The sequence below is a fragment of the Pseudopodoces humilis genome, chromosome 33 (genome assembly GCF_049639895.1).
Source record: "Pseudopodoces humilis isolate 2021_Gansu_Grassland_sample_001 chromosome 33, ASM4963989v1, whole genome shotgun sequence".
NCBI lineage: Eukaryota > Metazoa > Chordata > Aves > Passeriformes > Paridae > Pseudopodoces > Pseudopodoces humilis.
This window is the reverse complement of record NC_142232.1, coordinates 10,180-21,703: the sequence shown is the minus strand read 5'-3', so window position 1 is coordinate 21,703 and position 11,524 is coordinate 10,180. Positions and strand designations below refer to the sequence as shown.

General features: G+C 53.3%; 1 protein-coding gene across 1 annotated transcript in view; it reads right to left on the bottom strand.

The window, feature by feature from the left end:
* LOC148182302 (uncharacterized) overlaps positions 1 to 5,985 on the bottom strand; it is a 7,750-nt gene extending 1,765 nt beyond the window's left edge. Inside the window, exons 1-2 of the mRNA XM_088068940.1 lie at positions 5,695 to 5,985; positions 4,791 to 5,530 (exon numbers count right to left, since the gene is read on the bottom strand). Of these exons, the coding sequence (XP_087925066.1) occupies positions 4,791 to 5,530; positions 5,695 to 5,769 (815 nt within the window). The 5' untranslated portion in view covers positions 5,770 to 5,985. The remainder of the gene's footprint in view (positions 1 to 4,790; positions 5,531 to 5,694) is intronic.
* Positions 5,986 to 11,524: the final 5,539 nt, after the last annotated feature.

Here is an 11,524-nt window from a genome sequence, read left to right as displayed (position 1 = left end):
AAATGCCCTTTGCCTCCAGGGAGAGAAAAAAGAAAACTTCTGTTCCCAAAGATGATCACAAAAACAAACAAAGAAAACCTTTGCCTTCAAACAACTCATCCTTAAAATAACACCCCATGAATTCATAACCCATAGACACACCTCTAGGAGGGCTGTAAAAATGAGAAAAATGTCACAATAGCAAAATTTCTTCCCAGGCGGCTGCTATTTGTAAAAATGAAAAACCGCAAAAAATCCGTTCCTTGTAAAAAAGCCTCCATGACATAACAGGAAAAAACTTCTCTCCCTACAAAAACTAATACAAAACTATCATGTAATTAATATTGTGTAAACATACCAAGTTCTATCTCTATGTTGTCAGGTAAAAAAAAAAAGTCAGGAGAGGAAAGGCGTTCTGAAAGTTTTATTCAACATTCTCATTCTTGTAGTCCTGTTAATAAAGTTCCTTTATTCCTCCTAATTTTTAAGCCTATTTTGCCCTTCTCCTAATCCATATCTCACAGTGAGAAATGAGTAAGTGCCCTGGAGATTTCAGCCAGCGCTAAACCCACCACATTTTTTAGTGCATTAGCCAAAAAACTCAAATTAGAGAATCTAAGGCACTGCACCAGGCTGAAGCTGGGGATCCCCAGCCAAGCTGAGAGGGAGGAGAACACAGCATTTGTGGGATCCTTTCCAGTCTGACTTGCTTTAGCTGGAGCCTGGGGGAGGAGAGAGCAGGAGAAGGGTTGGCTGAGTCCTCTCCCCTCTGCCTTGCCCTTCTCTGCTGGATCCTCAGTTCATCCCACACCCACCCCAAGACTCCATCCCCATCCTACTGGTGCTGACAGGATTAAAGGAGATAAAGAGGAGATTAAAAAGATAGAGAGGAGAGAAAAAGAGAAGTTTAAATGCAGTTTAAATATGAAAGAAATGCATATGTTAGTGACTGCTGAGAGTTCCAAGGGAGCTGAAGGGTTTGCGAAGGGACAGGAGCCCGTGAAGGGCTCAGGAGCTGCTGCTGCCAGGAGGGAGGAAATGCAGCAATGGCTCCCAGCAGAGTCTGTGCTTTGAGGCTCTTTCCCAAACAGCTGCAGGAGGGAAAGCAGCTGAGTTTGGAGGAAGAGTTTTGTGCTGAGGTTTCCTGTTTGGAGCTGTCACAAGCTTGAGCTGCTCAAGGGAAACGCGGCTCTGCTTCCAGCAGGGCCCAACTGCCCGGGAGCACAACTTGGTTCCCTGGCCCTGAGCCAACGGGCAGCAGCAGCTTCTGTTCCCTCCTGGCTCTTGTGTCATTTCCAGCAGCACAAGACACACCAAGAAAAGCTCCTCCAGAACATGCCATGAGAAACACAACCTGATTTCATTGCATGAAGGAGCTCTGACAGTCCCACGGGCTCAGGTTTGTTTGTCAGTGAACAGAGCAGGGAAAAGCACAGACACGTTCCCTGCACAGGGAATTCACAGGAGGAAAGTGCAGCGCTGGAGGATGTGCTTGGATACAACGTTCCCACGGCAGTTTTGGGGATAAAATCGTCTGCAGAGAGAAAAGAAAAAGTCCTATCAAGGGTGGGCTGGGGAGGGCTGGTGCTTCCCGGGAGGCTCCCGAAGCTCAAGAGGACAAAGCCCAGACCTTGTCCAAGCTGCGAGCTGGGTCTGAGCCAGAAACCAGGGGGTGGCAGAGACATTGCTGCTGAAGGGCTTCAGATTGCCAAAGCTAAAGTGTCCAGTATCAAGGAACAACTTGAGGTTATGGAAGTCCCAGTGCCCACGGTCTATCCACTCATTTCAAGCTGAAAGCAGAGCTCCACTTCTGACACTGCTTTTTAATAATGAATGTCAAACTTCAACAAAATTCCCTTAGAAAGACCCCACGAAGGTTCACACTGTGAGAGCTCACTCGAGGCAGCCCCAACTCCTGCCCTGGGTCAGTCCCTGTCAAACCTACCGTGGTTTCCAGCTGCTTTGCTGCAGCTCCTCCCAAATCACCAGGAATTCCACTGAACTGAACCAAATCCAGGTCCTCGTGGGTCGGGACAAGGGCAGGGAGAAGTCCCTCCAAATCTCCCTGGGAATCAGCCCAGAGCCCTCAGCCCTTCATGTGCCCATCCTCGGGGCGTCCCAGTGCCTCCCGTGGCTCTTCCAGTCCATCCCAGCCTCTCCCAGCACTCTGTCTGTCCATCTCGCGCCTCCGTGGATCTGCCTCTCCTCAGCCAATCAGATCGCGCCTCTCTGATGACTCATCAGTTGCCGGGCAGATCCACGGAGCCGAGAGCCCCGCGCTGGACTCGGCCTCCCAGTGCCGCGCACTTCATTCCCAGTCCCTCCCAGTGCCGGCACAGTCCCGCACAGAGGCCCCAGAGTCCCTCCCACTCCTTTTTAGCCCATTCCCAGTCTATTCCTAGCTCAATCTCACTTCACTCCCAGACCTCTACTCCCTCATCCAGTGTCCCTGTATCCGCTCTCTTCTCTTTCAGTGCCACCACAGTCCCTTCCAGTGCATTTCCAGTCCCTCTCAATGCCCCTCCCCTCCCCCCTCTCCCCTCCCCTCCCCTCCCCTCCCCTCCCCTCTCCTCTCCTCTCCTCTCCTCTCCTCTCCTCTCCTCTCCTCTCCTCTCCTCTCCTCTCCTCTCCTCTCCTCTCCTCTCCTCTCCTCTCCTCTCCTCTCCTCTTCCCCTTCAGCTCATCCCACTCTGTCCCCAATCTCTCCCAGTGCCCCCAGCGTGTCCATCTCGCTGGTGCCCTCCAGCTCCCAGCCCGGCCCCGGCCGCCTGCTCTGCTCCCTGATGGATTTCTCCCCTGCCCACATCCAGCTGAGCTGCTCCCAGGGCCAGCAGCAGCTCTCGGGCCACGTGCTGGCCACTGCCGTGCTCCCCAGCGGGGACTGGAGCCAGCAGCTCCTGGTGCTGCTGGAAACCGCCCCCGGCAATGCGGGCTCAGCTCCAGCTGCCAGGTGGAGCACGTCAGCCTGGAGCACCCCCTGAGCCGGCACTGGGGCACGGCCCGGCCCCCACAGCGCCGGGGGCAGCGGGGGAGGCACTGGGGGGAACGGGAGGGGGATTGGGGTGTGCTGGGAGGAACTGGGAGGGAGTTTGAGATAGACTGGTTTAAACTGGGGAAGGGATTGAGGTGCTTAGGATGGCTGGGAAGGAGTTTAAAGGATGTTGGGGAGGGTGGGATGGGGTTCTGGGGGTCCTGGTGGACACTGGGAGGGAGTTTGGGGGTGCTGGGTGTCACTGGGAGGGATTTGAGTGAGCCTGGAGGAGCTGGAAGGAGATTGGGGATTGGAAAGCAGGGACTGGGATGAGGTTGGTTGTGCTGGGAAGAGACTGGGAGGAGTCTTGATGAGTCCTGGTGGGGCTGGAAAGGGACTGGGAGAGGGTTTGGGGGTCCTGGGGCAGTGGGGAGAAATTGGGAGGGGGCTGTGGGATCCTGAGAGGAACAGGAGGGGCTCTGGTGAGTCCTGGGGAGAGACTGGCAGTGATTTACCAAAATAGCAATATTGATCCAGTATCAATATCAATCTGTTAATGGACAAAAAACCTCTCCAACAGTTTAAAGTTACAAAGTGGATGTTTAATCGCAGCACTGGGTGAGTGCAGTAGTCATCCCCTTAATATGCAATGCAAGTTGACAAAAGGTTCCAGTGTCTACTTATTTACAAAAGTCTTAAATATCCAAAATATGAATACATATTCATAATGCTAAACACTTCCCATTCCCCACTTTGGATTAAAATGCACTGTAATGAGTTTAAAATGTCATAACACCTGCCTGGTTGGCTCCCTAATTTGAGGAGGGGGTTGTTTTGGCAAAGAGGAGTCATCAAGAGATGAAGGAAAACCGCTCTTCCTCACTCTCACCTTTCTACCTTTACAATGGTTGACATTACAAATGACATTTGGTACAACTCCAATTTCCCCCATTGTGACTTTGAAATGGGTTTCCAGATGTAAGGTCTGTGATCTTCCTGAACCCGTTTATCAATTTCTCTTTTCTCATTATAAGCACAGCTAAACAAACATACAATGACAAGTAATTTTTTACCTCAGTCTGAGATTCATTATCTCAAATCCTGCTTCTCACTTCATCATTAACTCTAACTAGTTCCAGCAAGACCTATCTCTAGTTAAGATCTCCAATTTTTAAAATATACCTGATTTTTTAAAATTATTGACTCCAAAGGAGGGTCCTTGGAGGGTCCTGGGTGGACTGGGAGAGACTGGGAGGGTCCTTGGAGGGGCTTGGGGTGTCTGTGAGAAGTTTTGGGGGTCCTGACCCCTGCAGACCCCCCAGGAATGCTGTGAAACGCTGCCCGCAGCAAGATGCTGACGGGGATTGGTGTCTCCATGTTGGGCTTTGTCTTCCTGGCGCTGGGGCTCAGCTTCTTCCCACGCAGGAAGGTGAGGGGGGGTCCTGGGGGTCATTTCCCCCCCACCCCCACAGAGCGTGTCTGCTCCCCTCAGAGCCCCTAAGCCCGGTGTCACCCCCTTTTCCCTGCCCACACAGCTCCTGAGGCAAAATGTTCTCGAGGATGGAAAGTCAACAATTCCCATTGTTGGTCTGTATCCCGTTGGATTTTCATTCCCCTGCTTTCATCCAGGTGCCCACAGGGAGCCAGGAAGATGTGGAGCCTCCCAGCCAGGTGTCTTCCCAACACGGATCACCAGGACCACGGATCACCAGGGCTCTGCCCAACGGGGGTCACTGGGGATCATCCAACGCCGATCCTCCCATGGGGGATGGAGCTGGAGCAGCGCACGAAGCTCTTCCCGCACTCGGGGCACTCACAGGGCTTCCCTTACTGGTGCCCCCGTTGGTGTTGGGTCAAGTTAGAGCTCTGTGAGAAACTCTTCCCACACTGGGGACACTCGTAGGGCCTCTCCCCAGTGTGGATGCGCCGGTGGATGGTGAGGTGGGAGTTGCGGTTGAAGCCCTTCCCGCAGTCGGGGCAGCGGAAGGGCCTCTCCTCTGTGTGAATCCGCTCATGTTTGAGGACATGGGAGCTGCTCTTAAACCTCTTCCCACACTCAGGACATTCGTAGGGCCTCTCCCCAGTGTGGATGCGCTGGTGTGCCCTCAGGGCGGCGCTCCACCCAAAGCTCTTCCCACATTCCAAGCAGGTGTAGGGCCGTTCCCCTGTGTGGATCACCTGGTGTTGCATCAGGTAAAACGTGCTGGTGAAGCTCTTCCCACATTTCCCACACTCATAGGGCCGTTCCCCAGTGTGGATCCTCTGGTGATTCCACAGGTTGGAGTTCTGGCTGAAGCTCTTCCCACATTCCCCACACTCGTAGGGCTTTTCCCCAGTGTGGGTCACCTGGTGCCGGATCAGCTGGGAGCTCTTTCCGAAGCCCTTCCCACATTCCAAGCACTTGTGGGGCTTCTCCCCCAGCTCTGAGTTCCGGCTGGATCTCTGGCCGTGTTCCTGGCACTGGGGGGATCTTTCCTCCTCGCAGATCCCTGGACTGGGTTTGCAGCCCCTCCTTGTGGGGCATCCATGGGGCTTTTTCTCCTCCTCTTCCATCTGGACAAAATTTGGGAATGAAAATTCCTGGATAGGAGGAAAAAAAGAGAGGAGAGCGCCTTGGGCTGCGGGTTCCTCCTTGCCCAAGTTCATCTCAGAAAGTCATTGGTCATCTTGTGTCTGTAACAAACCAAAACACCAAGATTTAGCCCAAACATCCTCCAAACATCAAAACACAGATCAAAACCTACCCAAACACCAAACTCAGGCAAAACCCCCTCCAGAATAAAAGGTTCAGCCCCTGCAAAAAGACAAAGCACCAACATTTAGCCCAATAAAACTCAGAAAGACCAAGACTCAGCCCAGTGAAAATCAAGGATCCCCCTCTCCAGTCACCTGCTGACGGTGGGCAGGGCAACACTCCTGGGACTGCACACACACAGAGGGAGGAACCTTGTGCAGCTTCCTCTTCCTGCTCTTCCTCCTCCTGTGGCCCTACTCTTCCTCACACTCCTCTTCCTCCTACTATTTCTCTTCCTGCACAATCCCACCTTTTCCTCCCACGTGCATCCTTTGACCATTCCGGTCTTCAACCCTGCTTCTCCTTCCCTTCTCCCCCTGCCCCCAGGCCCAGCACCCACTGCCGCCTCCCTCTTCCCCCCCAGTCCCACAGCATCCCAGCGCAGGGGCACGGATGGAGCTGGGCCAGCTCGGCCTGGGGCAGCGCTGGGCTCTCGGCCGCTTCCGCCCGCACTCGCTCCCCACTGCAGCCGCTCCCGCCACCACAGCGCGGGGGGGCCCGGCCTTGGCGCTCCCCCCTCCCACCTCCCCAAATTCCCCTCAAGAGGGGCGCAAAGCCCGGGGGGGAGGGGCGCAGCTGGGCTCCAGCTGGGCAACGCTGGCAGCTGCGGCTCTGCCTGGACACTGATGAGTCATCAGCGCCGCGCGCTCTGATTGGCTCAGCCCTGCCTGAGCCCTGCGCCTGCACCAAGGGGGGACACCCTGCTCCAGGGGGGATGGCCCCAAAACGGGGGAACCCCAGCAAAGGAAGAACAACAAAGGCTCTTCACAAACTGATCCCGTCAACCTCATTGCACACAGGGCCAGGGACGTGGACATAAGGAAGTGACAGGAGGAGCCATCAGCTGCACAAAATGTTATTAATTGATGACACAGACTGCTGCTCAGCCAAGGTCCTGCTAAATTCATCAACTTCCAGAAGAACAACAAAGACTTAACACAGCCATCAATATCGTTAGCTATACAAAAGTGGGGTGCATATTAAGGGGGTATGTAGGAGGTGCATTGGGCAGTCTGTAACTCTCCAGGACTTCAGTCAATGGGGAAAGAGAGAGGGAGATGTGACCAAGAAAATTAGGATGAAAAGGAGGCTGCGTCATCCAGCAATTGGAGAAATCTCATTAGAAATGCCCCATGGCCTCAACCCTTTCATATGAATGAAATTACTTTTACAGGACTCCTCTGTCTTCCTTGTGGACAGAAACCTCTGGGGATGTCAATTTTTCCACACACCTTGGGGCTCCTCCGCAATTCCTTCCACCGTCCGGGCCGGCGGGCAGTGAGTGCAGCTGAAGGTGCCTCACCCAGTTTGGGGGATCGGCTCCCTCGGCTGGCGGCGGCACCGGGGATTGATTGGGTACCCGAGAGTGAGCAGGAGACAGACGAGTGACGGATCAGGGCGGCTGTCAAGAGTCGGCAGGGAGAGAGCACTGAAAATCTCAGCAGTGACTCCAGTGGCATCTTCGGGGAGTAAACATGGCAGGGCACCCAGGGAGGGGACAAAAGGGAAAGCCAGAATGGGGTCCCAGCAAAAGGGATGAGGATCCCAAAATATCTCTCAAGGGTCCCTTGAGAGCATGTGGAGGTAGTTTGCACATTCTCCCAGACCTAACTAGGGACATGGACACCCAGGGGGACAACAAGGAAAACTGAGAAAGGATTTAGACAACAGGGGATGGATGGTGTTGGTGTGCTGGGAAGGGATTGGCTGAAGGGGAGTGTGCAGGAATGTGCTTAAGGCAAGAAGCAGCAAGAGCAATCCATGGGGTAAGAAAAAGTGATGATGCAAGAGGAGGAAGAGAAAACACTGAGGATTGGGATGTTTTCCAGAAGGGTCTTATCCTCAGAATTTGCCAGCTGACTCAGATCCTTTGTATCCCAGTTTTCCAGGACAGAAAAAGAAGGAGGTCAGGATTTCAGGGGGTTTCTCTGAGCTGGGAGCGGCAGGAGCGGGCGCAGAGCTGCGGCACCGGGAGCACGGGCTGGGGGCCTGTGGGGAGCTGTGGGGCCGGGCCGGGGCTGTGGGGCAGCCGGGGCTCAGCGCCGGGCGCTGCCTGAGCCCAGCACCCCCCGGGCAGGGCCGGCAGTGGCCCCTGGCCCCCAGGAGGCTGCGGGACGCCCCGGCCGCCGCCCGGGCCCGGGGAGGTGGCGGCCCTGCCCGCCGGGGGGCCGCCTTTGGACACTGCGGCAGGACAGGGACCGGCTCTGGGATACGGGCTGGGGAGGGGAGCCTCAGCACAGCGAGCACGAGGAAGGAACAGCTCAGAAATGGGGATTAGACCTGCAAGGATCCACATGATCTTTTAAGCATTTCCCGGTGGGTCCCTGGAGAAAGGAAGGATTTTGCAGAAAGCTCAGCAGCTGCCACAGGATGAGCACCCCCAGGCACTGAGGGGGGCTGCAGCAGGGCCAGAAGAAGCCCCTGCAGCACTTGCTCACAAAGGCTCAGCAGCTGAATGCAGCAAGGGATGAGCAAAAGGCCAAGCTGAAGGCAAAGGCCATGGCACAGTTCCTACAGCCCCTGAGGGATCAAGCCCAGGGCCCAAGGGGGCCCCAGCACCCAGGGGACACCCTCGGCCACAAGCACCTGGCACAGGCATTGCCCTCCTGGCCAGGGGACAGCCCACCCAAACAGCCCCTGGCAAGGAATCAGCCTTCCAGCTGCAGGGCACAAGGACACTGCAAGCACAGACAGGAGCACCCTCAGCATGAGCAAGTCCAGCCCTTGATGGACACAGATTCTTAGCGGTGTCACAGCTCCCATTCCACCAGGGACCCACCACACTGCAGCCCTTGGGAATATTCAGGGTGGCTCTGGATCCAGAGGAGACCTTTCCTGATGGACACAGGGGCCTCTCCATCCACTCAGAATCTTACACTTAAGGGGGAAAAAATTGTTTAGGAATATTTTAATACTTAAGGCACTAGGTGGGAAAGATGAGTGGGAGTGTTTTATTCAGCCACTAATAACAGATGTAGGAGATGGGTTTGAAATGAAAAAAATTGTATTTGCTCACAATTGTGATTGTAATTTACTGAGAAGGGATTTGATGGCTAAATTGGGAATGCAAATTAATGTTGCAAAAGGTGATACAGAGGCTGGTTCTGTTGTACCTCTGTGTCAAATGTCTGGCAGAGCCTAGGCTGAAGTGAACCCACAAGTGTGGGCAGACCCAGGGAAATGGGCAAAATTAGATATGGAGCCTCTCCAAATTTCCCTGAAGCAACCAGGACAAGAGGTGTCGAAAAGCAATCCCCTGTTCCAAGGGAGGGAAGGAAGGGCTCACAGCCTGTCTGTGAGTCCTGCTCAAGGCACAGCTTTGGGAGCCAGGGATGGCTCCCTAGAATGCTCCTATCCTGCCAAACAAGAAATCCAATGGAATCCACAGAATGCTGCAGGACCCAAGAAGAAGAAATGAGTTGATGAAACCGAGGCACCCCACAGGCTCAGATCCTTACACCATCCTCAACCAGGTGCCCTCCTCACACTGCTGCCATTCACAACTTGATGCAAAAGATGCTTTCTGGGGATCTGCCCACTTCCAGAGGATGCAAACACAATTCTGCCTTGGGCTGGCAACAAGAGGTAGAAGGGAAAATGCTCAAGGCATGGACAGTCCTTCTGCAGGGATGCACGGAAGCACCGGCCTTATTGGGGCAAGCCCTGCAGGAAATATCAAAGGAATTGACCTCACCCCCAGGGACTGGCTTAATGCAGGATGTGGATGACTGGATCCAGTCAGGAGGACAAGGAGAAGAGGTAGAGGAATCCTCTGTGAAATGGCTTCATTTTCAGGCTAAAAAATAGCTTTGAGTACCTGGAAAAAAGTGCAAATAGTGGAAAAAACGGTTAAATATTTGGGACCTATTTTGACTGAAGGCTTGTAGTGTATTGATTCAGAGAGGGTTCAGGGAATCTCATGTTATAAATTTGTATTGTGATATTGGCTTTCGCAGATGAATATTATATATATTAAATACTTTTTAGCTATGTATGTACTTTTTTTCTTGCTAACAAGTCTTAAGTTTAAAAGAATTTCCTAGGTACAAGGCAAGGAAACCCCAGAGGGCAAGGACAGTGGGGCCCAAGCTGTTATCAGGAGAACAATAGAGGCCAAACTGGTATCAGCAGAAGATATGAAGCCCAGCTGCACTCAGGGGAAGGATGACGGGCCCGGACTCTTATCAACAAGTGACCATCTGCAGAAAAAAAAGGAAACCAAAAACTCCAAAATAATGCTGACCAGCAAGAATAATGATGACCAGCAAAAATATATGCTGACCAGCAGAAAATAAAATTGTGAAGAGCACGATCCAAGAAGGCAGAACCAGGGAGGGGACATGCTTGAATATGCATTAACCCCTCACAGCAAGGAGGGGATAAAAAGGGTATTCCTGAGATACCAGGGGTGTTCCTGGCAAGGCGCCAGGGCACCCGGCCGTTTTAACCCTTTGCTTTATTTCTTTTGTCTCCTAATTGTCTTTTGTTTGTATTAAATTCTTTTTATAATTTATTAAGTGAATCTCGTTTTTAAGACTCAGAAATAATGTTAACCAGTACTAATATGGAACTGGAACAATTCTTACAATTAACAGGGAATTGCGGGACCTGGATTGAGGATTCTCTCTTCTAGCCAGAACATTGTGTGAATTCTTTACCCCCAGATAGCCTCAATGTTATGGGGTGGACATAAGAGAGAGAACAAAACTTAACAAAATGAAAAAAATAAAATGATTGATGCCCCAGCCATGGCTCTTCCAGACTCAGAAATCTGAATTGCAAGGGAATATTAAACAGGCCACCCCTGAGCCTGCGCTGAAGGCAACGCAGCAGCAGCCAGGGCTCCCCAGCGGGGGAAGCCCCTGGGCCTGCCCACAGATCCTCTGCTCAAATCCTCGGCCTGGGCACCCTCCTTTGCCATCTCCAGCCACTGCGGGACAATCCTTGCTCTCACTCTTGCAGCTTCAGGCCTTTCTGTGCCTGCCCTCGCCACAGCTGCTGGGGAAGGCACCGGGACAATTCCACTCTGCCTCTCAATTCCACTCACACTCTGCCCTGCCTGGGATTAGCTGCTGGCAAAATGGACTGTTGAGGGTTAGGTGTCCTGTTTTTTTTTTTTTTTTTTTTTTTTTTGTTTTGCCTTTCGGGCCTCGCGGGGTATTTTTACCCCTTTATGTGCTGGGCCACCCTACCTGCCGGTACTTGGGGGGGATTGACAACGGACAAAGAGTAGCCGGGCCCGGGGTGGGGGGGGGGGAAAAGGGGGCAGAAAAGGAGGGTGGGGACAGTTTTTAGCTGGCTTTTCGGCTTCGGGGAAGGACGTTCGTTTGCCAGGTCGCGGAGCTGCTGCGGTGGAGAGAAGGGAATTTTTCGCCATCACCCAGACAGAGCTGCTGCTTCTTCTCCTTCTCCCCTCTTGGCTGGTGGCCTCGCACCCCCTGCCCTGCCGGGACGTGTGGCAGCCACCGCCGCGGAGCTGCTGATACACCTCAGCCACCGACCCAGGATCTCAGCTCGTCCCTGCTGTTTCCAGCCGACTGTTCCCCGGAGCCCTAGGACTGACTGCCCGAGGGGTTTGTGAAAAACAAAACCTCTCCTCCATCCCCTCTCAGCTGAGAAAGCTGTCCCCGGGGCCCTGGTTCTGTGTTCTTGTTATTGCTGTAGTTATTGTTGTTTGTTTGCCTGATTATACTAGTAAAGAACTGTTATTCCTATCCCCAGATCTCTGCCTGAAAGCCCCTTGATTTCAAATTTATAATAATTCGGAGGGAGGGGGTCTA